Source organism: Heliangelus exortis, chromosome 2 (genome assembly GCF_036169615.1).
Source record: "Heliangelus exortis chromosome 2, bHelExo1.hap1, whole genome shotgun sequence".
Classification (NCBI taxonomy): Eukaryota; Metazoa; Chordata; class Aves; order Apodiformes; family Trochilidae; genus Heliangelus; species Heliangelus exortis.
This window is the reverse complement of record NC_092423.1, coordinates 5,446,036-5,471,800: the sequence shown is the minus strand read 5'-3', so window position 1 is coordinate 5,471,800 and position 25,765 is coordinate 5,446,036. Positions and strand designations below refer to the sequence as shown.

The window sequence follows — 25,765 nt, the reverse complement described above, 5'->3', positions numbered from 1 at the left end:
GAATGAGCTGGGTTGGAAGGGACCTCAGAGATCATCAAGTCCAACCCTTGATCCACTCCTGCTGCAGTTCCCAGCCCATGGCACTGAGTGCCACATCCAGTCTCTTTTTAAAAACCTCCAGGGAGGTTTTTCTTTTTAAAAACCTGCCCCTCCCTGGGCAGCCCATTCCAATGTCTGATCACCCTCTCTGGAAAGAATTTTTTCCTAATATCCAACCTAACCCTCCCCTGGCAGAGCTGAAGCCCATGGCCTCTTGTCTGACTGATAGAGCCCAACACCCCCGGGCTCCAACCTCCTTTCAGAGAGTTGTAGAGAGTGATGAGGTCTCCCCTGAGCCTCCTCTTCTCCAGACTGAACACCCCCAGCTCCCTCAGCCCTTCCTCACAGGACTTGTGCTGGATCCCTTCACATCCTCCTTCCCTTCACCTCCCTCACCCTCTTGTCTCACCCCGATCTCCACGGGTGTTGTTTCAGGAGCGTGGCCTGCACGGTGGTGGAGATGTTAACGGAGAAGCCTCCCTGGGCAGAGTTTGAAGCCATGGCAGCTATTTTTAAAATCGCCACCCAGCCCACCAACCCCCAGCTCCCTGACGGCGTCTCCAGCTCCTGCCGCAACTTCCTCAAGCAAATCTTTGTGGAGGAGAAGCGGAGGCCGACGGCCGAGGACCTGCTGAGACATCCCTTCGTCAGCTGCGGGTTCTGAGCCCCTGACAGCGGGGATGGGGAAAACGACGGTGGGAGGGGGGTTGGGGGGTTTTTTTTTTGGCTGCAAGACCCCCCCCGGGCCTTTTGGGTTCCTGCGGTTCCGACCTCGTCCCCGGGGTTGTCCCGGTGCTGGGCCCTGCGGGTTCCTTCTTGCTCGTCACCCGCCACGTTGATGGATTCCTGAGCTGCGCTCTGGACCGTCGGGAATTCAGAGCGAGGGATTTCCTGGACTGTGCGGGTGCTGGCCTAGGACCAAGCGACCTTCCTGCCGCCAGCGACGTCGGGGTTGTCCCTCTTTGCTGTGTCACTTGTCTCGTGGGGGAAGCGTGGAGAATGGGATCCGTGTTCCCCACCCAACCCCCCCTCGGATGCTGGCGGCATCCCCAGGAGCGGCGGCGGAATAAGATGCTGGGTGGGAATCCCCACCTCTCACAGGAGAACGGACACGGGCTTCAGCCACGCCGGAGGAGATGATCCTCAGACCACAGAGTCAGGGGGGACCCCGGTGTCCCCATTTCTGAGGGGACTGAACCCTCCTGGAGGTCGTGGGCCCACCCGATGTCTCCAGCGAGGCGGCGTCGGGTTCTGTTCTGTGCCTTAAGCGGTTACAATCAAGGAGTGGGGCTCGACCTGGCACAAAGCCATGGGGTTGGGCTCAAGGATGCAGCACCAATGATGACTTTGCCTTGGTGTGTGTGTGTGTGTGAATATCCATGTGTGTGTGGGGGGGATGTCTCGTAAGAAGGGGTTTTCCTGGGGTGCAGGAGGTCTCTGGGGGGGTCACACCCATGGACGGATGCCTGGGACCCCTGTCAGGGTTTGGACACAGAGGGATGTGTGCCTGTGTGCTGAGCACCATAAAATCCGGGTTGGGAGCCATCAGGGTTGAGGTGGGAGCTGGTGGGGATCTTGGCAAGGGTGGCTTTCTGCTTGTTGCTGTGGCCCTGCTAACCCTGTGCCTGGAGGGATGCCGACGTGTTTGGGAAGTGGAGCTGCAGGAGGAGCCCAGTGGGTCGCCCTAAAATCCAAGCAGGTGCCTAAAATTTGGCGAAAATGAACCAGCACCTTAGATCTGGGCTGCTGAAGGTCTGGGTGCCTTCTAAACTATACCTCATAGGACCCACCCCAGGTGCAGAGGGTCAGGACATCACCTGCAGTGGTGATGCAGGGATGCTGAGGGATCAGCTGCAGGACCATGAAGCTTCAGATCAGGAGAGCAGAGCTGTGTCAGTCAAGGGCAGCTGGGAACGCTTCTTCTGGCAGTGTATTTGAAGATGTAGGAGAAAAAGGGAGAGTTAAAAGCAGAGTTGAGCTACAGCCTCTTTCACCAGCACTACCCTGCTGGAAAGGCTGGGCAGGGAGCATGCACAGAGTCCCTGGAAACTAATTAATGAATCAGGTCTTCATTATTTGGACAAATAAATTGCACCATCCCACTGCATGAGCTGTTTCCACCTGGCTCAGCAAAGGGTTAAATAAGTGGTTACTGGGTGGTTGCCATCTTCAGGCCAGGGTGTCCAACACAGGTTTATTTTAATTGAAAATGAAAAGCGTAGCTTGGACTGAAGAGGAAATTGAGGAATTGGTTGGCTGTGTGGCTTCACACATCCTTGAATTCTTCCGCAGGGAAGAGATCAGGACTTTGCACCATTGATGTGGCCACGGGAGCTTTTTTTTGTCCATAGCTCCAAAAAGAAGCAAAAAATTAGAGTTACTTCAGGTTTCGGATTTTTTTTTTGTTTGTATGTTTTTTATTTGCTTGTTTGTTTGGTTGTTTTGTTTTTTTGTTTTTTTGTTGTTGTTTTTTTTTAAGCAAAACAATGGTAGTGTTGAGGCAAATTGAAAGAAATAGCTAAAAGGTTTCCCTAAAAATTTAGCTGCAAAGGCCACTTACAACCCAGGCTGAGCTCTGGTGGGGGCTCTGGGGGTTTGGGCAGCTCTCTTTGGGAAGGGAGAAAAAGTTGTCTCTCTTCTCTGAGGGCAAATGAACACTTTTATTCTGTGAATGGGACCAAATGCATCAGTCTGAGCAGTAATATGTGATGGATGGGAAAAAAAAATGCAAGAGAAAGATAAAGTCAGTGTTGGGGCTGGGAAGGGTTGTGTCAGAACAGAGAAACAGAGTGTGTTTTCACCAAAGCTAAAAAACCCAAACCAAACCAAACCCACTTTTAAGCTGTTTTCTTCTCTTTCACAGAATCATTTTGGTTTTGATTTTTCAGCCTTTCAGTGGTGGGGAGGGTGTTTTCCTTCTTTCCAAAACCTTGAGAGCAAACTGGGGTTCCAAAATGCTCTTGGGGCTCCCAAACCACCCAAATCCTCCCATGGATGGATACAGCTGGTGTTTGTATGTTTGTGTGTGTGTGTGTGTTTGTGTGTGAGACTCACTCCTCAGGTGCCTTTGCCTTTTTATTTTATCAGAAATTATCAGAACCCTTGCAGTGTTCTGCTGTACAGAATGAAATTAGGAAAAGAGAATGTAATATCATGCCATGTAAAGCTGTTTTTTGTTGTTGTTGTTGTTGTTGTCGTTGGGTTTGTGTTTCGTTTTGGTTTAAATTTAATTTTCTTTTGCCTGTAGCTGTCCCCAGTGCCTTTTTCCCTCTGCGCCACATCCCTGCTGGGCACAGGTGGGGGCCCTGGTGTGACCCCCCTGGTGGGTGGCAATGGGGCCAGGCTGGAGCTGAGGGTTCATGGGTTTTACCCAAAATAATGAATCTGTGCAGTTCTCTGACCCCAGGGCTCCCGGATTCTCAAGTGCTCCAAATGCACTGGGGTTTATATTTATAATTTTATTTTTATTTTATTTATTTTAAAATTCCCTTATAGATTTTTTTTTCTTACTTATTTCTTTGGTTTATTTCTCTTTTTTTTTCCTTTTTTATTTCCCACCTTTTTCCCCTCTTCCCCCCTCTTCTTTCTTTTATTTTCTTTGTTTCTATTTCTTCTTTATTTTCCTTTATTTATTTTTGTTTGGGCCCTGTTTCTTTCCCCCCCTTCTTTCCCCATTTCTTTCTCTCCTTTCTTTCCCACCCCCTTTCTCCCCTATTCTGCCCTTCTTTTCTCTTACTTTTCTTGGTTTCTACTTCTTTATTTTCCTTATTTATTTTTGCTTGTCTCTCCCCTTTCTTCCCCCAATTTCTTTCCCCCAATTTCTTTCCCCCCTTGTCTTTCCCCCCTTGTCTTTCCCCCCTTGTCTTTCCCCCTTTTCTTTCTCCCCTTTTCTTTTCCCCCTCTTTCCCCCCTTTCCTACCTTTTCTTTTTCCCTCTTTTCTTTTCCCCCCCTTTTTCCCCCCTTTTTTCCCTCCTTTTTTTCCCCCCTTTTTCCCCCCCTTTTTTCCCCCCTTTTTCCCCTTTTCTTTTCCCCCTTTCTTCCCCCCTTTTCCTCCCTTTCTTTTTCCCCCCTTTTCTTTTCCCCTCCTTTTTTTCCCCCCTTTTCTTTCCCCCCTTTTTTCCCCCCCCCTTTTCTTCCCCCCCCTTTTCTTTTCCCCCTTTTCTTTCCCCCCTTTGTTCCTCCCCTTTTTTTCTCCCCTTTTTTCCTCCCCTTTTTTTCCTCCCCTTTTTTCCTCCCCCTTTTCCCCCCCCTTTTCCCCCCCCCTTTTCCCCCCCCTTTTCCCCCCCCCTTTTCCCCCCCCTTTTCCCCCCCCTTTTCCCCCCCCTTTTCCCCCCCCCTTTTTTCCCCCCCTTTTTCCCCCCTCATTCCCCCCCCTTTTGCCCCTTATCCCTCCCCCTTATCCCCTCCTTTCCTTCCCCCCCTCCTTCCTTTCCCCCTCCTTTCCTTCCCCCCCTCCTTCCTTCCCCCCCTTTGCTTCCCCTTTCTCAGTCCCCCTTCTTTTTCCAATTTTATTTTCTTAAAATTTCTTTTCTTTTTCAATACACTTTTAAAAAATTGTTTTTTAATCACTGATTTAAATTCACTTCTTTATTATTTACTTAAATTTACTTACTTATTATTTATTTAACCCCCTTTATTCTCTATTTCTTTTTTTTTTACCTCTTTCTCTTTTTTTCCTATTCCCGCCTCACACCCGGGGCTGGGCGGGGCTCGGGGGCGGGGCTAGCCGGGAGATGGGCGTGGCTATGCAAATCAATCCTGGCCCCTCCCCGCGTTCCCGCCCCTATGGGCGGCAGTGAGAAGATGGCGGCGGCTCCGGGCTGCGGGGCGATGCGGAGGGTCCAGATGGTCCTGGGACACCTCTCCGGCCCTTCCCCGGCGCCGAGCACCGGTACTGGGATTCGGGCAGCACCGTGCGGGAGCCGGAGCGCCAGCCCCGATGATGTGGTGGTGGTACACGGGCGGAGGACCGCCATCGGCCGTGCCAAGCGAGGCGGCTTCAAGGTACGGCCCGGACAGGGGGGGTCCGGCCCGATAAGGCCCCGGGTGCTGGGCCGCCGGTACTGATGGGTTTCCCAAGTCCCTTTGGATCCCGGGCTGGGTCTGTGCCGCGCTGCTTTGATCTCGTGTGGGGAAAATCCCTCGGAAAAGCAGCACTTCCCTGGGACAGCACTTGGCGTGAAGCTTGGGGTGACAAACGCGGGGTCCTGAGGTGCTGACCAAGAGCCCGGGGACCAGGATGGCCCCGGGGCTGCGTGTTGCTTGTTAGCCTTCAGGGTAGGTCTGGGAACACCCGGGATCCTCCCCACCAGATGAGGGGTCACACATTTCTCCCACAAAATTAATCTGGGGGTTGGCACCGGGTGATCTCTAAAGTCCCTTGAGACCTGAAACATTTTGTGAATTCAGAAGCTCCACAGTATGGTCACTTAAGTTGGCACAGAAGTTATCTGGCTTTGAAGACCCTACAAGGTGTGTTGTGAAGACCCTACAGTGTTTGTTCTGAAGACCTGACAGTGTTTGTTCTGAAGACCCTACAGGGTGTGTTCTAAAAACCCTACAGGGTTTATTCTGAAGACCCTGCAAGGTTTGTTCTGAAAACCCTACAGGGTGTGTTCTGAAGACCCTACAAGGTGTGTTCTGAAGACCCCACAGGGTGTGTTCTGAAAACCCTACAGGGTTTGTTCTGGGGACCCTACAAGGTTTGTTCTGGGGACCCTACAAGGTTTGTTCTGGGGACCCTACAAGGTTTGTTCTGAAGACCCTACAAGGTGTGTTCTGAAAACCCTACAGGGTGTGTTCTGGGGACCCTACAAGGTTGTTCTGAAGACCCTACAAGGTGTGTTTATATAAAACTAAGCTAGGTAAAAAAGCAATATGTGTTAAAGTGCTAGGAAGAAGATGCCGGGGGTAAAAACCATGCAGGATAATTCATTTTTTTTTTTAAATGGGAAAACAACAACCATCATGAGAATTAGGATAAAGCTACATAAGCCTCGTGGGGGGTTCCTGGTGGGTGTTTAAGGGAAGTTTCTGGTTCTGCTCATCCTCTGTGCTTTTTTTTTTTTTAGGATACTACACCTGATGAACTGCTGTCTGCTGTTATGACAGCTGTCCTTCAGGATGTCAACCTTCATCCTGAGGTCCTGGGAGACATCTGTGTGGGTGAGTGCACAACCTCCATCCAGACTCCTGGACTGGATCCCACTCTCTGGGACAGGTGGTTCCCACTGTCCTGTGGGATATTTGCAAGCAGGATGGGCTCTGAAAGGGTCGGTGCCTGGCCTTAGGTTTATGGAATCTTGGTGTCCTTCATGTCAGGTGCTGGGGCTCTGATCTGGGTGCTGGAGGGTACCAGGCTGTGGGGATGTTAAGATCCCTTTGATGCCTGCAGCAAAGAGCAAGGAAAATGCAACCAATTGACTGGAATCGTATCTTTGCACTCAGGAAACGTGCTGCAGCCTGGAGCTGGTGCTTTGATTGCAAGAGTTGCACAGTTTCTAAGGTAAATGCTCAACCAGATCAAGGTTCCTCCTCCCCTTTCTCAGGCCCTGGCTGTGGAGCAGCACTGGGGCAGAGGTTGCAGTGAGGCTGGCACACACACTCCTAAGAAGTTACAGCAAAGCCCCTTTTGCCTGGAAATTAGAGTTTGTACATGTGGAGAATATGCTGGGCTTTGGATAGCCCAGCTGACCAGGGACAGAGGGGCAGAGGTGAGCAGAGTTAATCTGCTTGGGCTGCCAGTGTTGAGCCTTGTAATGGGAGATCTTGTTTTGTGGGCTCCCAGCTGTGTCTGCTGCTTTTCTGTGTTGCAAGGCTCTGATTCTCTGCTCTGTGTGGGCCTGATGGAGTTGTCTCAGGGCTTTATGTTCCTTTGGATTCCAGCTTCCAAATATTTCAGCCACTGTCTGCTGCCCAGTGATGTTTGCTTCCATAAATCAGTGTACAGCCACCTCTTTGGAGCTGAGCCCACTGGTAATTACCAGCCCACTGGTAATCAGGATTATTGCAGAGCTTTTCAGTACCTCTGGCCCCAGGCAGAGCTCAGGAACTACACACATAGAGAGGACCCTGCTTGCAGAGTTCCTTCTGGAGACAGAACTGTGGGGAAACAGCACTCAGAGCCACTCACAAATCATGTTTGGAAATGATTTATGACCTTTGCTTTCTCTTGGTGCTGCACCAAATAGGTCAACAAAGGTATAAAGGGATCTGTCTTGAACTTGAGGGTTAAAGTTTAATCTCCTGGCTGAATGCTCTCTGTAGAGGTTGGGTTTGTTGTGTGGTTTTCATCACTGACTCTGTCAACTCTGTCTTTCTTTCTAGTGGTATTCCAGAGACAGTGCCATGCATGAGTGTGAACAGGCAGTGCTCCTCTGGGCTCCAGGCCATTATCAATATAGCTGGTAAGTGTTATTGTGGAATTGTTTCAGTTGGAAAAGACCTTTAAGATCATCAAGTCCAACTTGTAACCCAGCACGGCCAAGTTTACCAATAAACCAGGTCCCTCAGCACCACATTTACACAGCTTTTCAGTGCCTCCAGGTATGGTGACTCCACCACTTCCAGAGGCAGCCCATTCCAGGGCCTGGCTACTCTTTCAGCAAAGAAATTAATCTTAATACCTTGTCTAAATCTCCCCTGACACAACCTCAGGCCCTTTTCTCCAGTTCTATCCTTATTCACCTGGGAGAAGAGGCCAACACCCACCCCACTGCAACCTGCTTCTGGGTGGTTGTAGAGAGCATCCTCTTCTCCAAACTAATGAAACTCTGGGCACTCAGACTGGGGGAATGCCTGCAACACCCCAGGTGCTCACTTCTCTCTGGGCACTAAAAACAGTGCTAATGCCTTCTGCTCTGAGGAGTTTTCAGTGTGGTGTGAGCTGCAGATGTTATATCCTTGGGTTTACCCTCAGAGACATAACTTGGTTTTCTGAAGATGAGTTCTAGAACCACTTCCACATCAGCAGCTTCAATACAGGTCATGGTTCCTCTTCAGCCCCATCAGCTCCTTGTCCTGCCTCATGTTCTGGCAGGGTGGAGGGAATGAGGTGCCTCAGGTGTTTGGGAAACTGCAGCTGGAATGGAAGTGGTTTTGCTGCTGCTGACAATAAGAATGTTTGTGCACTGCTGTTCCAGGTGGCATCCGAAATGGATCATATGACATTGGCTTGGCCTGTGGGTAAGAAAGTCTTTTTATGGAACTTGTTCAGCCTTCCTGAAGGTAACATTCTGTCCTTCAGCAGCAGCTCTTGTGTGAGGTATTAGAAACCCCTCCCCACCAGATCTCAGCCAGATGTCCTCATTTGATAAATGGGTGAATAAACCTTAAAATTAGGACCTGAGTCTAAGTGGTGGTTGTAGACACAGCTCCTGTATTTCTAGAGGCTGCTGAGTACTTCTGTAGAAGATCAGATCATCTTAAAGGGCCTGAGTGAGGGTGCTTGGAAATCCTTTAGTTCTCTTGCAATTGGTCTTGATTTGTCTGCTGGGGATGCAGTAACTGCTCTAGGACACCACTGGTGTGCAGAGCTCTGACAGCCTGGAAGAGCCTGTCAGGGTTTGCTTTTTAACTGTCTTCAGTTCACTGGGTCTCAAAATACCAGAAGCTACCTGAGATAAATAAATTAATACCCTACCAGTGCTTATAAATGTTCTACAGACTTATAGGAGACCTTTTTCTGCAGTGGAGAGGCATGCTGTGCTTCACTTCTCTCTTAACATCGTAGGAAGTGTTTATTTTTTAGAGGATTAGGTAAATGTTAAGTTGGCTTTAGAGAATTACTAGTGACCACAGACACATTCACTTCAGAAGAACAAATAACAAAAAAAGTATTCAGTAATCCTGAGGCTACAATATTGGGTTTCTCTTTTTCTTTGCCTTGGTAACTCTGAAGTCTTCCATGAGTGATTACTGTACAGGCTCATCTGGCAGCCCTTAGGAAAATATTTGTATTTACAGTTTCTCAACACCTGCACATATCTGCTTGAGCAAGGTGTGATGCTGGGAGTGCCCTTCTTGGACTTGCTGTGAAATAAACAGCAAGACAGGCTTGTTCCTCTGCTCTAGGCTGAGGTGTGCACAGGAGGTGCTTCTGACTGAACATGTTTTTCTTCTTCACTTTAACACAATTCTTTCAAGAAGGGGCTTGGCAATGCCCACCTACATGGTAGACTTAAAGGTACTGAAAGCTCAAAGGGTTTGGGATCCACCCTTGGCACCTTTGGGTGTGCAAGCCGTGGTCTTTCTTTGTTGGAAGTTTTCTGGTCTCTACCCTGCAGGGTCATCCACAAAGACAAAATACATATTTTACACACAGCTTTTGTGTGCTGAGTTTACCCCAAGCTGTGCCATTTCTGAGCAGACTTGCCCTGCTCTGTAGGTGCAGAGATGACAGCACAAAACCCAGCAGTTGTGGTTTGCTCTTGAACCCTGACTCTGGGCCTTCCTTCAGGGAGGAGATGCAGCTGAAGTCTCCTAATGCAGCATCAGCTTGGATTCCTGATAGCACTTACTATAAGCTGCTTGGGGAAAAACTTTATTTTCTACTTGTCTTGAATTTTCCAGTGATAGTTTCTTTGTAATCTACTCCCCATGAGGATATTTGTGTAGAGATACACAGAGTAGAGTTCAGACCCTTGTAGGCTTTGTTTTCTAGACTGACTTTATGTGATAGCTGTGTATTTGTGCAGTAAAATTTATCTTCAATCTGCAAGCTCAGTGGTAGGTGAAAGACTGCAGCCTCTGGGATCCATGTCTTAAATTCTTTCTTTTGAGAAATACAAGTGGCATAAAGGTTTCCTTAATACTTAGGATACTGCCAACCAGTTCTTAATAAGTGACATTTTATGGCTCTTGACCATCTTGATGGAAACTCCAGTCCTAGAACCTTGGATTTCTTACTATATTTGGGGACAAAAGTACCAGAATCATTAGGAATTTGCTCCCAGCTGTTGAAACAAGAGAAATTAGCTTGTAGATGTTAGTATCCTGTTCTTGGTGAAACAAGGACCAATTTCACCTAGCAATCTGTCTTTATTTAGTGGTAATTCTTTTATTGATGATTGGAGAGGTTCTGCCTCGGCCAGCTCTTAATTGTTACTGTGTTTCTGTTGGGTGACAGGAAAACAAGTTGTCAAGATGATGAGTTTTGATTGGCCTTAATGGGGCAGTTACCACATGAAAGCACTGGTAGCAAAATCACTTTTTTTCTTTTGTTTAGTGTGGAAACAATGTCCCTCAGAAGTGCAAACAACCCTGGTGATATCAGTTCCAATATGATGGAAAACAGCAAAGCTCGAGATTGCCTTATTCCCATGGGGTAAGTGTTTCCTCTTCCCAAAGTTTAAGGGGTTTCTGGATGGTCTATCTCTGTTGTGACCTCAGAGTTTCAAATCAACCTGAACGTGGTGAGCTTGGATCTGTAGGTGTCAACTTCTTGGTTATGGCAGTGTCACAGTTTAGCAGTTTGGCACTTAGCCCAATGACAGATGCTCTCTGTTACTCCCTCTCCCTGATAAAGAAAGGAGAGAGAATAAGGGAGAGAGATTTATGGGTTGGAAACTAAACTGCACAGCTTTAATGAAACAGGAATGGTAAAAAAGGAAAAAGTATTAAATGTACACAAATATACAGAAAACTGAGATCACTTTTCTCCCCAAGTAACTCTCACATCACCACTGAGGCTGCAGGGCAGCCCTGGGAAAGTCCAGGCTGAACTCCTGGAGTCAGCAGCATTTGGGAGCTGGAGGCAGGAACACACAGAATCAGGAAAGCATGGATCAGGAGCACAGGCAGGAAAATGGACAGAATCCTCCCAGGATGCTGAAGAAGGCAGAAAGAGATGGAGAGGGGAAGGGGTTTGACCCTTGTGAGCCTTCAAATTTACACTGAGTATGATGTGTATGGGATGGAACACCCTGGTCAGTTTGGTCACCTATCTTGTCCAGTCCTCCCTAAAGTAGGGTTGCAGGTGTGACCCTTTTACTGCATTTCTGTTTCAGGAGCACAAGATGTTCCTCAGCACCAAGCAGTGTCCTTGGTTCTGCAGCCCATTCCCAGCTGTAACTATAAACATGGAATGTTATCAGTTCCAGCAGCAGACACTGACTGAGAAACTTGCTGTTAATTCCAGCAAGTGCAGCTACTTAGAAGAGACTGAGCTGAAAGAAAAATCACAAGACAGAAAATTAGTTCTATCCTAACCCAAACCAGGAGAGGTAGAGGACTAATTTTGTGAAATGAGGGGAAGATCAGTGGTCTGATGAAAGCTTTCCTTAGCTCATGGCTCAGTGGTTTAATGAGCAATGCAGGTGGATTTGAACCTTGTTTTGGATTTGGTTGAACATTTGCTTCTGCTGAGCAGTTCTAGGTTGAGAGGCAGCAGTGAGCTTTGAGTAAAGCCAGTTCTTGTACCAGTTCTTGTGGGTTGTCTTAGCAGGAATGAATTGCAGCTCCTTTAGATGAGTCCTGTGATTAATTCTGTTGTTTTCCCCAGAATAACCTCAGAAAACGTTGCAGAGAAGTTTGGAATTTCCCGAAAGAAGCAAGATGCCTTTGCCTTGGCTTCCCAACAAAAGTAAGTGCTTTCTAGTTGCTGGTTTTTGTTTGGTTTTGTTTGTTTGTTTCATTGTTTGTTTGTTTGGGGTTTTTTGTTCCATATTTTCTTAGTGGCTTGGGCTCAGTGTCACTTGAAACTGAACACAGGAGTGGCAGCAAAAGGAAAGTTGTCTATGAGGGGAATATTTTACTGTTGCTGTTTGTTGAAATCTGATGAGTGTATGAGCAGAGTGGTTTTGTCTTCACTGCAGGGGTTTGGCTCCAAGTGAGTCCAGTCCTACCTCTAGTAACCTTCCTCCTGGGTTAAATTTCTGCCAAAGTAAACACATCTCTGGAATCCATGAGGCTGCACTCACAGTGCCAGGCCAGACGTACAAGTTGCTGTCCTCAAAGAGTTAAACCAACTTCCAGAGCTCTGTTTAAGCATTGCCCCTGTCCAGTTACTTATCTAATACAGGAAGTCACTGCACAGGCCAGTTAACCTTTAAATTCTGGCCCTGCTTCTAGGGAATTTGGCTTGCCAGCCTTTCTCACTGACAGGGAACTGATAACACAAAAGGGTATGTGAACACCATCCTCAGCTCTTGCATGAGGAAGGGGCTGATTTTCTGGCCTTGGCCTCAGGATGTCTGTGGAGTTACTGATCTGTCATTCAGCACTTTGCCCCCAGCTCTTGTTCACCTGCAAGTATTAAATATTTTCACTTTGTTAGTAAAAGTATAAAGTGATGAGGGGTTCAAAGAAGCTTCCAGTCTCCAATCTGTGCTTCCTCTAAAGGTTGTTCTGCTGGAGGGTAAATCTAAATCAGCTCCATGCTGTGTTGGTATGAAAGATTAAAACTGTGTGCCCTGAGCTAATTCAGATTTAGCTAATTGCATTCTGCCTGCTTACATCAATCCAGTCATGTCAGGTCTTCCCTGCTGCTAATGCTGCTCTCAAGGACCAGACCCTGTCTTCCCCACACCTTTGCAGCTAAATCAGTACCCTTCTACAGAGTCACACTGAACTATGGAACATAAATTGCAATCATTTAGGGGTGAAAGGTTTCATTTAAAGGCCAGAAGATTAAACCTGAAGTCTACTTAAAGCTCAGCTTGTCTTAAATAGGACAAAACCAGGAAAGAGTGAAACTTTATCCATTCCTTAACTTACCACAAGTTGTTAGCATTAAGCAGAGGCTTAGCCCCTTTGCCCTGTTTAAATGCAGAAATAGAAATTGATTTTTGAATGTCAGTTTTCTCACTGAAAATAAATTATGTGATGTGATTACCACTAGACACACACAGCTTCATGCTGTGGGATTGTGGTGGTCATTCAGTCCCAGGTGTGTTGATGGGAAGAGAACAGGGATCTTGCTCAGAACTCTGTGACCTACCTGGGTTTGGGGAGAATGCCTGTAATGTTCATGGTGTATTTCCCATGATGTAGAAGTAGATGTAGAGGTAAGAAGTTTCTCTTCCCACTAATGGAAATAAGTGTTCATCTGTCATCTTCTCCATTACTCAGCAAACATGTAACTTTGTCCTAGGTGACACCTTAATTCATCTTCTGGAATGAACTTGGTTTCCTTGACATTAATTCTTTTACAATTCATCTTCAGAATATTTTTAATCTTTCATACTCTTCTTCAACAGAGCAGCAAAAGCTCAGCAGATGGGACTGTTTAAAACTGAGATTGTTCCAGTGAAAACCACAGTTCTAGACAACCAGGGCAACCAGAAGACAATCACAGTCAGCCAAGATGAAGGGATTAGGCCCTCCACAACCCTGGAAGGTTTGGCAAAGCTGAAGCCTGCCTTCAAAGAGGATGGAAGCACAACAGCAGGTCAGCTCTCCTGTTCATTTGTATTGTTCCTGCCTTGAAATAGAAGGTGAACAGGCAAAATGGTGGTAACAGGCCTCTTCCAACAGGTAATTCCAGCCAGGTCAGTGATGGAGCAGCTGCTGTTCTCCTGGCAAAACGCTCAAAAGCAGCACAGCTGGGACTCCCAGTCCTGGGGGTGCTCAGGTCCTTTGCTGTGGTTGGGGTCCCACCAGATGTTATGGGCATAGGCCCAGCTTATGCCATCCCTGTGGCTGTGGAGAAGGCAGGTAAGGACCACTTGGTCACACCCTGCTGGGCACAAGGCACATCAGACTGAAGCTAAAGATTGTTTTTGTTCTAGCAAGTGCAGCTTGCAGCCATAGAACAGTGAACTGAACTTCAGAACCTTAAAGGAGAACCCAGCTGGGGTGGCTGTAACACTCTTCTCTTGCACTCATGTATAAATTGTCATTCACTCACCTTTGAGAAGCTCAGGGCTAAATCCCTGCAGAGTCTCCACAAAGAGTTAACATTTGGAAGGGATTTAGTGTTCATTTAGTGGTTTGTTTTGGTTTGTTTTTTTTCTCCCTTAATATCACCAGTAGGGAGGGGAGTCAGTTTTGTTTTGTTTTGTTTTGTTTTTTTTCCTTGACAATTTTGGCATCTGACCAGCTGAACAGGCTTTCCTCAGGGTTCTTGTCATCCTCATCAGGATAAACACCTTCTATAGCTGATTTTATATCACTGTGTCCCCTTGTCATTTCTGTGGTCACATACTCACCTATGGTTTTCTTCTTCAGTCTCAAAATACCTCTCAAACTTCAGAATCATAGATCATAAAATTATAATTTGGGTTGGTCACCCCCCTGCAAAGGAATCCCATTGAATCTAAGGAAATTTGGCAAACCCAGTGACACAGTACTATGGGCTGTGACATTTTGCAGTCTTTAGGCACTGTTATGTGTACCCCACACAGAGCCAAGGTTCCCCTTTTTTTATCACTTGAGTAGAACTGGTGCTCATCAAGGGAGACTGTGAGTGGATTATTCTCTTTGGTACTATCATAAAGCAAAAATATCTCCTTTTAAATCCTGACTTTTTTGTACCATAGGTCTGACTCTGAATGACATTGATATATATGAAATTAATGAAGCCTTTGCAAGCCAGGTGAGTGATCATCCTGTTTGAGCTGCTCCATGGCTTGGTAGCTGAGTATAGTTCAGGTTGGTCTCCAAATTAAGATTTTAACTTGTTCCACATATTGCACCTTTAGCCAAATGGTAATGAACACATGCACAAACTATTTTCCCTTTTCTTCAAATAAAAATTAACCGGGCATTGCTTGTACAGCTTAATATTAAAAAAAAAAAAAACCCAAAATAACCACAAAACAAAACAGCAAAATGCATCCACTGGGTAAGGATGTAATATTTGCAATCAAATCCTTCTACTGACTTGCAGATCTGTTTCAGAAGGGCTGTAATTTGTGTGTGGGTCATTAATGAAGGAACCTCCCCTGCTGTGGGTCCCACCAGTCTGGGAAATGCCTGTCAGGAACTACATGGGCTCAGTAGGAGATGAAGTTGAGGGGCTTCTGCGTGCTTTGGATTTGTCTTGGAGTTCCAGTGGGGCAGATGGCCTGTCTGGAATCTAAGTACCAACTGTTTAAGAGCAGTTGACACAAATATGTGGAGTTTGAGGAATCACAAACATAGTTTGAGCTAAATACATGATCTCTTGAAGCTCCTCAAACTCCCTGGAAGGGTTTGGTGTCCCTCTTGGCACACGGGTGAGATCTTCAGTCTCCTCTGAACTGAGAACTCTCCCAGGTGAGAGCATCTCCATGAATTAAACCATCCCCTCTTGTCTTTCTAGGCTGTGTTCTGCGTTGAAAAGCTGGGCATTCCCATGGAGAAGGTCAACCCCCTGGGAGGAGCAATAGCACTGGGACACCCACTGGGCTGTACTGGTGCTCGCCAAGTTGTCACTTTGCTCAATGAACTGAAGCGCAGAGGGAAAAGGTGAGCACTGAGGGACAGTGCTGAGCCCTAATGCCTCACCTGGATGAAAGCACCCTAGGCTCAAGCAACCATTAGTTTGGGTTGAGCTTTCTCCATCCTTTTCATAGCTTTGACCACAAATTCCTAAGGGATCTATTTACAGCAGAGGTGTGTAAGGTCCTGCTGCCCGTGAGTGTAGAGTTTCTCCTGGTCCACAGTGGTGTCAGAAGAAGCACAAGCAGTTGCTGCTGGCTGGCTCTGTCTCTGCTGCCTTTGGGGCTGGCACATGCAGTGTCACCTTGGGATGAGCTGCCCTGGCCTAGGAGGGAGGGTAGCACTGGTGGTAAGCTGCTAAATGCCAAGCAAGTCAGGCAGTGACAATAAAACAAAAAAATAAACCACCTCAAACTGAAGTGGAAGAGCTTGCTCTGAAATGAGGCATTCTTCTGTTTTTCCACAAATCCTACTGCACATCATTTGTCTATCCAGATTTATCTTGGGCTTACACAGAGCAAAACCACATGAAGGGCAGTGGTAGGAGTTTCCTTCATATGAGACTGAGCCAGCAGTGTGCCCAGGTGGCCAAGAAGGCCAATGGCATCCTGGCCTGGCTCAGGAACAGCGTGGCCAGCAGGTCCAGGGAAGGGATTCTGCCCCTGTGCTCAGCTCTGGGGAGGCCACAGCTTGAGTCCTGTGTCCAGTTCTGGGCCCCTCAGCTCAGGAAGGAGATTGAGGTGCTGGAGCAGGTCCAGAGAAGAGCAAGGAGGCTGGGAAGGGATCCAGCACAAGTCCTGTGAGGAAGGGCTGAGGGAGCTGGGGGTGTTGAGGCTGGAGGAGGCTCAGGGGAGACCTCATCACTCTCTACAACTCCCTGAAAGGAGGTTGGAGCCAGGGGGGCTCGGGCTCTATCAGTCAGACAAGAGGCCATGGGCTTCAGCTCTGCCAGGGGAGGTTTAGGTTGGATATTAGGAAAAAATTCTTTCCAGAGAGGGTGCTCAGACATTGGAATGGGCTGCCCAGGGAAGGGGTGGATTCTCCATCCCTGGAGGTTTTTAGGAAGAGCCTGGATGTGGCACTCAGTGCCATGGTCTGGGAACCACAGTGGAAGTGGATCAAGGGTTGGACTTGGTGATCTCTGAGGCCCTTTCCAACCCTGCTGAATCTGTGTCTCTGTGACTCAAAACAGTTCTGGCTTGGCCTCACTGCTGAGATGTCTCAGGCAGGTGCCAAGGAGCTGGGTTGTGGCATTCTGCTCCTGTCCAGAGAGCAGGCAGAGGAACACATCCATGTGCTCTGCAGAGAGCAAGAACTCCAGGGCAGCAGGACTTGCTCCAGAGTCAAGAATCTCTTGGTGACCCAGGAGACCAGTGGGTAGCTCAGGTTTATTGTACTTTTCCCCTGGATGATCTAACAATTCTTTTCTTCATTCCCTGCATTCTTCATTTCAGAGCATACGGTGTTGTTTCCATGTGCATTGGAACAGGGATGGGTGCAGCAGCAGTGTTTGAGTACCCAGGGAACTAAACTCCAGTGCACAGATGAAGAAGCAACACAACATCTACTTCGCTGCCTTCTCCAGTAATAACACATTATTTACACTGTGAAATCAAGTGGATTCAGGGATTCATTGCTCCATCTACAAATTTTAGGCACGAATTGAGAAGCTAAATATATCATTGGGTTTCTGCTGAGCATGTACTGAAAAAATACAAAGCTGTCAAATGGCATCCTGACTTGAAAAGAGAAATTAATTGAACTGAAGTTCAATTAGATGCTCTTTCGTGGTGATTATGAATTAATACTTCTAATTTAATTGATCATAAATCTGAATCTGAATTCAGATCTTTATCTGAATAAAGATCTGTGAATATTACCAGGGAGAAGTAGTTCATGGTACAGTACTTTTGTATAACAGATTGTCTAGAATGGTTCCTCAAAATTAAAACAGACTTTTCCAGGATTTTCTTAAAAGATTTCACCATTTTGCAAGAAGTCTGGAGCAGTGTATTGAAAGCAGTGCAAAGACTTAACATAATTTTCTTCACAACAATGTCCATCCAAGCCCAGTCATAAGTTGGCTCGGTCTTAATTTATCCCTGTGCTGGAGGATGTGCTGAAGCTTCCTGCTTTTAACCAAGCTGCTCAGAAGCCTCCAGGGGGGGTGAATGGAAGGACTGGAATATAATTTACACAGGAGCAAACAAACCACTGAGGTGCCTGTACAGAAAGGGTTTGGTGATCAGCTAGAAGCCAGGAATTTCATAGTGTCCATTCCATCTTTTACAAGACATTTCTAATAATCAATGTGTGGCTTTTAGAGGATGGGCTTATGCTTAATAATATTTACATTTCCCAATGTGAAATAGATTTCAGCATTTTTCTTACTGCAAGTACTACATGGACATCTGTGACATCTCAGTACTTCAGTCCTAATACAAATGTGTATTTCATCTCATATTCTCCCTTACCTGTTTTTTACAGACAAAAAAGATCACTGAAACCCAGAGCTAATAGCTGGAAAAAGAAATGTACTCATGATCTCTGTCATGTTAGTTAGAAAAATTTAAATTTGTAATGCAGACTGAAGTTCTTTGTCCTTTTTTCTTGTTTTTGCACTTGCCAATACAAATGGGTTCTTGCAATATATTTGTTTTCTTCTTACAGTGGTTGTTGGTTGAAGGCTGTGATTAGTTTGAGCTATTTGATACCCAGCACCCTGAGCTGCAGCCCATCTCACTCACCTTATTTTAGAGCAAAAAAGATGAGATCAAGTCATAGGGGCAGAGAGGCAAAAGCATTTTCCAGGGTCCTTTTTTCACACTGAGGTTCCTGTGTATAAACTGAGTTCCCAGTGCTAGTACAAGTCTGTTTTAAACTGGGGAGAAGGCAGCTATCACACAGTTTTTGTTCTCCTCTGGTGTGGATTGCATCCCTCTCCTCCCCACACACACTGACTTGAACAAAAACCTTTTATATGAAAGGAGTGGAAAACTTCAGAGGCTTAGAAGTGGGAATTTCAGTGACCTTTAGCTAAAGTAATACTAAAAACATGTAAAGAGAAGTGTGAGTAAATGGGAACCATGTGGGGGGAAAGATTTAAAAGGAAGAAGGGTTCCTCCCTCTGTAGCTGGGGGGATGTTCTCAGTACCCAGGGATAAGGAAACGTGCAGGCTGGTGATTTTCCAAGGAGTCCAGGGAAAGTTGCCTCTTCCCCTTTTCATGTAAGGCACCAGGAACTCAGCCCAGGGAATGCTGGCCTGTGAGCCAGTGGCTTTTATTGTGTGTCACTCTCTGTTTTAGTGCCAAACAAATAGGGCAAAGCAAAAGTGAATTTCTAAGGTAAAAGCAGTCTTTAATTGTGATCTGAGGCATAGTGGGACAGGCAGAGGGGTTGGGCCTGTTACTATGGCTGCTTTGCAATTTAAAGCTGATTATTTTGCTGAGCCCAGTTCTGTGGGTAGGGGTAAGGTTATCACAGTAATAACAGGACAGACTGAGCTGGTATCTGTTTACTTTAAAGTACCATGAGCTTTTTTCCTCATAACTTAAAATTTCATTCTGCTAAAATTCCCATCCACATTAAAGCAACTGAAAGAAGTGAAAACCCAGGCTCAAACAACTGCACAACTCCATCCAACCCATTACCTTGACATTTGTCCCACATTTGCTTGCTTATATTAAATACAAATCTTCATACTTTTCATCATAAGTTCCCTGGCCCCTGATCTGTAGCCTGCAAGGGTTCTCTCCCAGCATCCCAGAAATGGTCACAGTGGTTGCATATTCAGTGTCACTCCTAAAATGCAAAGAGACAGTTCAGTCACAGCCAGGTGCAGTTCTCTGGTTAAAGATGAGGAAAAAGGGGACAGTGGTGCCCTAAGGCATAAACTGTTCCTTATCACAAGCACTTGGTCTCTAATATTGGTGTTAAGTCCACAGGTGGCCACCTCACTTCATAATGTCATGTCCCACACCTACACAGGGGTTGTTTGAAAAGAAAGCTCCAGTCTGAGCCTGCAGTAAAGACACTGGATGATCAACCTCATGTTTGGAATAAAAACTATAGCAGCTTCCTACTTGTGAAAGTCTATTATAGTTAAAAGCAGAAAATGAAGTTCTGCTGGGGGTTGGTGTTTGGTCATGTGAGACCTCATCCCTGTGGCAGATGAAGTTTGAAATGGAAAAGTTTCTGTCAAAGTTTCTCCTCAGGCAAGGGGCAGCCAGTGGAGCCCAGGCTGTAAGTGAACATCAGGCAGCTTACAGCAAGTGTCATTGTCCCTTGTGCTGCCTGGAAGTCACAGCATCACTGCCTGAGGCTGATGCTGCCCAACCCTCTTGGGACTGCTCATCTGAAGGACTTCTCTGAATCTGAGAGATGGCTGTTGTAAAAGCCTGAGGCAAGAGCCTGTTCTGCCAGACAACTTAGTTTTTTTTCTTTCTCCTACAAAATTCCCCTCCAGGAAGACCACTGATTTAGGGAGGTAAATTATTAAAATCACCTCAAAGCTTGCATATAATTATTTACTCATGCCAGGCTGGGCCTGAGCTGTGTGGGGAGTTCTTTGAACAGATGAGCTGCTGCTACACAGCAATATCTTTGTTTTCTGGTGCTTTGGGGCATGCTGATAAGCAGAGCTGTCAGGCAAAAAGAAACCCTCCAGAAAAACTGAGGCACTCAGGAGCCTGGGGAGGTCTCTGCTCCACCAAGTTGCTGAAAGCAGGGACAGCTCAGAACTCACATTCGAGTTCTTGGTGGCTCCAGGGATGGGGAACTCACAGTGTGTTCCAGGGAGCCCAAAGTTACCAGAGTAACAAACTAACTGCATGTTGCTTCTTGAAACTTCCCTCTCAGAAGTATTCAGAGGTCATGAAATCACTGGTCTTACACCTTCTGCCACCATGTGATAACTTCCAATAAAATAATTGGTCATGGAAGCTGAATTTTCTTTCAGGAGTTCTACCTCTCTAATCAGAGCAAAGAAATTAAAGGCTTGGGGTCACTGCTTCTGTCACTCACAAGTAATCTCTAGTCTCAACAAAAGTTTGTGATAAGATCATCATAAACATAATGAGAACAATATTAAATGTTTATGGGACAAAGGAATAATTTTCATCTGCTGTCATTTGCCTGCAGCTCACGTTTCTCCGTTGCGTAGAAAATGTTTGGACTAAAGGGAACAAAAATACATTGCTTTTTTTTTTTCCTTTCTCATCAAGCATCAACATGACTGTAACACTAAACATTGCACCAGCCTAAGCAAGGTAAAACAAACTTTATCACTGCATTAGGATATTTTGCTCTGTTTGCTTAATCAGGAGGAATTCTACATGCACGTAGGGAAGTAAAGGGCTTAAAAAAGGTTGTTTTAGAGAGAAGTCAGGTAAACTGTAATGAAGGATCCCTGAGATTGACTGGAAAAGCCATTGTGCTTTCCTGCCTGACAAGCAGAGGCTTTACTGGGATTCTGAACTACTGCAGACACTTTTCTCCCTCTGTCCTAATAAAGTGTGGGATGCATGAAGGACTCAACCGCTGTATCAGATTTGCCCTCTGCTGCAGACACTGCCCTGACAAAAGGGATTTTATCCAATGGTACAAAGTGGGTCATGGGAACTGCTGGAACATCATGACTTTGGGTAAATCTGAAGCCTGAAATGCTGGTGCCAAATCCTAAAAGAATCCCATCTATGGGGGTAGCATAGGGAACATGGTAACATGGAGAAAATACCAGCTGGAAGCCCAGGACTGGCAGATAAGAACACAAGACCAGAGAGGAATTGCATTTTGTTTTCAGGGACTCCTAACACCTTAAGTCTGGGAGTAACAGGAAGATTCCAGTCCTGGTAGCTGTACCTTGCAGTAAAGCTGATCTGCAGGATCTGTTTGGTAGGGGAGTCCCCTTCACGTGCCTCCAAAATGCCATGAGTAGGGAAGACAGAAAATACTTCCAGCTCCTTGTGCCTTTCCTGTTCATCTGCAGTGAAAGGGGTGAATGGCAAACAAAGCAACTGTGAGTGTTACATTCTGTCCAAACTTACAAAGCAATGCACCTCCTCACTACCCAACTAATAAATCAGCTCTTGCACTGTCAGAGGTTTCATGTGCATGTGGCTGATTTCTGTTTTCACCCTCTGATCACTTGGAGTGATCAATGAGGCTCCACGACAAAATAATGTCCTTGAGCTTCTTTCCTCTGAAGCCCATCTGTTGCTAACATCATTAGGCACAAACTCAAACAGGACCCGTGAGGAGCTGCTGCTCCTTGTTGCCTGCTAAGATTGGATTATAAATGAGCAAAGCATGTGCACTACCTGGGAGGGCTGGGATTCAAGCTTCTGGTTAAATCTGGAGTTACTGCTGGTTTCAGTAGAGATACACTGATGTCAAATCAATCAAACAACTCCCCAGCCCCCTTAAAAACAAAAAAAAAAAACCAAAAAAACACCAAAGAGAGAGGAGAAGAGAGGAAGGGAGAGGAGGAAGGGAGAGGAGGAAGGGAGAGGAGGAAGGGAGAGGAGGAAGGGAGAGGAGGAAGGGAGAGGAGGAAGGGAGAGGAGGAAGGGAGAGGAGGAAGGGAGAGGAGGAAGGGAGAGGAGGAAGGGAGAGGAGGAAGGGAGAGGAGGAAGGGAGAGGAGGAAGGGAGAGGAGGAAGGGAGAGGAGGAAGGGAGAGGAGTAAAGGAAAAGAGAAAAGGAAAAGAGAAAAGGAAAAGAGAAAAGGAAAAGAGAAAAGGAAAAGAGAAAAGGAAAAGAGAAAAGGAAAAGAGAAAAGGAAAAGAGAAAAGGAAAAGAGAAAAGGAAGAGAGAAAAGGAAGAGAGAAAAGGAAAAGAGAAAAGGAAAAGAGAAAAGGAAAAGAGAAAAGGAAAAGAGAAAAGGAAAAGAGAAAAGGAAAAGAGAAAAGGAAAAGAGAAGAGAGAAAGGGAAAAGAGAAAGGGAAAAGAGAAAGGGAAAGGAGAAAGGGAAAGGAGAAAGGGAAAGGAGAAAGGGAAAGGAGAAAGGGAAAGGAGAAAGGGAAAGGAGAAAGGGAAAGGAGAAAGGGAAAGGAGAAAGGGAAAGGAGAAAGGGAAAGGAGAAAGGGAAAGGAGAAAGGGAAAGGAGAAAGGGAAAGGAGAAAGGGAAAGGAGAAAGGGAAAGGAGAAAGGGAAAGGAGAAAGGGAAAGGAGAAAGGGAAAGGAGAAAGGGAAAGGAGAAAAGGAAAGGAGAAAAGGAAAGGAGAAAAGGAAAGGAGAAAAGGAAAGGAGAAAAGGAAAGGAGAAAAGGAAAGGAGAAAAGGAAAGGAGAAAGGGAAAGGAGAAAAGGAAAGGAGAAAAGGAAAGGAGAAAAGGAAAGGAGAAAAGGGGAATAGAAAAGAAAAAGGAAAGGAGAAAAGAGGAAAAGAAAAAGGAGAGGGAAGGAAAGGAAAAAGAAAAAGCCTACAGGAACAGAAGCAGACCTGATGTTTGTAGCCAATGTGCTCATATATTGGCTGTGCACTGAGTGCTTGCAGCCTTACTAAATAAAAAGACCGAATAGTGAAACTGTATAACAAGAAATCCAAATGCAAAACCAGAATACCCAGCAAAGCAGTCCAGTAACTTCTGCAGCTACTCCTGTTACACAGGAGGACGTGTTCAGTCTTGGTCTGTGCAACGAAACAGGTCTGGAAATCAAGTGTGTTGCAAGAGAGCTCCAGAACTGGAACAGTGAGGTATGCAGTCACTGGGACCAGCTGCAAAACAGAGGAAAGGGAAAGGAAAAAACCACCCACCTTATTTTTGCAGAGCTTTAGTACTATGTGTCACAGCTGGATTGTTCTTACCTCAAAGAATCAGTAGTTGTTCCATGTTCTTTTGTAAGAACCAAATCTCCATTTTACCCCTTTGAGTGAATTAAGCTGTTGCTTGTTTTACTCTTTTGGGATAGGTTTTCAATCCAGACACTGTCATCTTGATGAAGCAACGTGGAGGGAACACTCTGATTTGTTATTAGAGTTTTCTGAGGAGATGCAGACATTACAGCATCTCTTCATCCCTTAGGACTGTGTATGGCCCACTGTGAGTCATTCAATTTGTGCAGATTGCTCAAGATTATTATTAAAGTGACTGTATCTTAGATAGGGTGCTCAGAAAATACCTGGTATGAAAAACAAAAAAATGCCTGCAGTGCACTGGAACTGCTGAGGAGCTGGTGGTGGTGGGGGTGGTGTGATGTGTTATAGATCTGGAAGAGACTGGTCTGTAAATGTGTGTGGGCTCTGACCATGCCACAGGAATTAAGACTCAGAAGACTTTCAAGAAGCAGAGGGGCACTGTGGGAGGCAATGCTTGGTGACTCAGTTCCTGGCATCTTTGCTGAGACAGTCCTGACCCCGTGTCTCAGAAGGATGTGACATACAGTGACAGGGTGTCCTGGTTTGGGCCAGGATAAAGGTGATTTTCTGTCTTGTACTTTTGCTTTCAGCTCAGTCTCCTGTAAGTTGTTGCACTTGCTGAAATGAACAGCAAGTTTCTCAGGCAGTGGCTGCTTCTAGGACTGATCACACTCGATGTTTATAGTTACTGCTAGAGCCTGGTGTGCAGAGCCAAGGACACTGCTCAGCTCTGAGGAAAACATTTTACCTTCCAAAAGGGATAAAGAGGTCCCACCTGCAGCCTCCTTTGGGGAGGAACGGACAAGATAGATGCCAGAATTGACCAAACAGAGGATTCCATCCCATACACCTCATACTCAGGATAAATTTGAGGGATCACGAGGGCCAAGCCAGATTTCATGCTTCCAGCTGCCTGCCCTTCCTGCCTTTCCTGCTTCCCTTCCTTCACCCAGCATCCTGGGAGGATTCCATCCCTTCCTCTGCCTGTGCTCCTGATCCATCCCAGCCTGAATCTGTGTGTTCCTGCCTCCAGCTCCCAACTGCTGCTGACCCCAGGATTCCAGCCTGGACTTTCCCAGGGCTGCCCTGCAGCCTCAGTGGTGACGTGAGAGCTACTGGGAGAAAGGGGGGAGGAATGTGGTATCCATTTTCCTGTATATTTGTATATATTTAGTAATTTTTCCTATTTATCATTCCTGTTTCATTAAAGCTGTGTAGTTTAGTTTCCAACCCATCAGTCTCTCTCCCTTATTCTCTCTCCTTTCTTTATCAGGGAGGAGAGAGAGATTAATAGAGAGCATTTGTTATTGGGTTTAATTGCCAGGGCAGTGTTAAACCCTGACACAGGGTCACATACTGCCCTGGGTCTGAGCCCTGGCATCCAGGCTGTGCAAGGAGGTGAGCACCAGGGTGCTGGCCCCAAACTGCTGCCCACCTGCAGTCCCAACAAGAAAATATCTCCTTATGCACATCCATGGCTGTTCCCTTGAGCTGGATGACACCATTTACCCCAGAGGTGGCTGTGTTTCAAAGCCAGGTGACATTTGTTGTGAGTCAGAGATGCTGACACAACACAGCCCCTTTCTCAGGGCCCAGAGATCTCCCTTCTGATCTTACCTGGGTGGTGTGGTTGCTATATTCAATCACCAGATTTTGATGAAACTTCAGCTTTTTCTCTCCGTTCTCAAGCTGCAGCACTTGCAGGCCAGGAAGCAGCTGGGTATCTGGCAAATGTTGATATGTAAGTAACTCCAGAGTTGTGTGGAATGACACTTTCACCTGTGGGAAGAGGAATTCCGATGACCACAGCATAAGAAGACACTTTGAGCAGGAAATCCAAAGTAAACATTGCTCAAAGGCCCAGGCATACATTTTCCCACTGGAACTCAAAGGTGTCAATGCCAGTGACCAAATTCCCACTGGAACAAAGCTTTATAATTAAAGAAAAAAAACCAAACAACACAGCTATTTCCTGTGAATCCAATACATGGAGATGGAGTGTAAAGGTGAACAGCTGATCTCTGAACCACAGGGCAGAAGCAGCCTCTAGCAAGACAAAGGTTCAAAATTTCCAAGGTTACAAATACCATATTCCTAAAGCAATATTAAACATGTAAATCTCCTTTCTAAACATGTAGGTCTCCTCTCTTCCTGAAAAGAATTAAGATGTGTGTGCTCCTACATCAGAATGAACACCGAAAAATGAGAAGCACACTTAAGAAGTGCAAGTGCTGCTCACTCTTTGCATCCTAGCTGATTGTTGACTTTGTTTCCTTTTGTGTCATTGTGTACAACGTAAATGAAACAAATTCTGTGCTTGCATCTAATTTAAGGAAATCAGGAACTGCAGTCATCAGAAGTCTAATAATTTGTCCAGCATATTCAAGGCTGTTGATGTAAGTGAACTCCAAAAAGCAAAGGGTTTTCTGCAGGACTTTGCAACAGGTCAGAGTTGATGAGAAAAGCACATCAGGGACACTGCAGAAAAATTTATTTGTACCTGCAATTTT

At 46.1% G+C, this 25,765-nt stretch overlaps 3 protein-coding genes across 8 annotated transcripts in view; 2 read left to right on the top strand and 1 right to left on the bottom strand.

Annotated features, from left to right (window-relative positions):
* Nucleotides 1–3,285, top strand: part of LOC139792006 (mitogen-activated protein kinase kinase kinase 3-like) — an 82,340-nt gene extending 79,055 nt beyond the window's left edge. For all 5 annotated transcript variants that reach the window (XM_071734627.1, XM_071734626.1, XM_071734625.1 and 2 more), the window contains one exon: nt 475–3,285. In XM_071734627.1, coding sequence (XP_071590728.1) covers nt 475–703 — 229 coding nt within the window. In that variant the 3' untranslated portion in view covers nt 704–3,285. The remainder of the gene's footprint in view (nt 1–474) is intronic.
* A 1,523-nt stretch (nt 3,286–4,808) lies between these two features.
* On the top strand, nt 4,809–19,482 carry ACAA1 (acetyl-CoA acyltransferase 1). The gene is made up of 12 exons (XM_071734628.1): nt 4,809–5,044; nt 6,112–6,205; nt 6,488–6,545; nt 7,367–7,446; nt 8,182–8,224; nt 10,266–10,364; nt 11,541–11,621; nt 13,237–13,427; nt 13,514–13,693; nt 14,518–14,573; nt 15,282–15,427; nt 16,855–19,482. Exons 1-12 carry the CDS (start codon nt 4,826–4,828, stop codon nt 16,928–16,930), a joined length of 1,323 nt encoding a protein of 440 aa, XP_071590729.1. The 5' UTR covers nt 4,809–4,825; the 3' UTR covers nt 16,931–19,482.
* DLEC1 (DLEC1 cilia and flagella associated protein) overlaps nt 17,694–25,765 on the bottom strand; it is a 40,338-nt gene continuing 32,266 nt past the window's right edge. For both annotated transcript variants that reach the window (XM_071734621.1, XM_071734620.1), the window contains exons 35-38: nt 24,873–25,034; nt 22,961–23,114; nt 21,261–21,381; nt 17,694–19,202 (exon numbers count right to left, since the gene is read on the bottom strand). In XM_071734621.1, coding sequence (XP_071590722.1) covers nt 19,079–19,202; nt 21,261–21,381; nt 22,961–23,114; nt 24,873–25,034 — 561 coding nt within the window. In that variant the 3' untranslated portion in view covers nt 17,694–19,078. The remainder of the gene's footprint in view (nt 19,203–21,260; nt 21,382–22,960; nt 23,115–24,872; nt 25,035–25,765) is intronic.

Bases quoted from the DNA above. Each gene is read 5' to 3' on its own strand.
- ACAA1 (XM_071734628.1), top strand. From the start codon at position 4,826: ATGGGCGGCAGTGAGAAGATGGCGGCGGCTCCGGGCTGCGGGGCGATG. The intron at 6,546-7,366 runs GTAAATGCTCAA...CTTTCTTTCTAG, and splicing joins AGAGTTGCACAGTTTCTAAG to TGGTATTCCAGAGACAGTGC. The intron at 13,428-13,513 runs GTCAGCTCTCCT...CTCTTCCAACAG, and splicing joins GGATGGAAGCACAACAGCAG to GTAATTCCAGCCAGGTCAGT.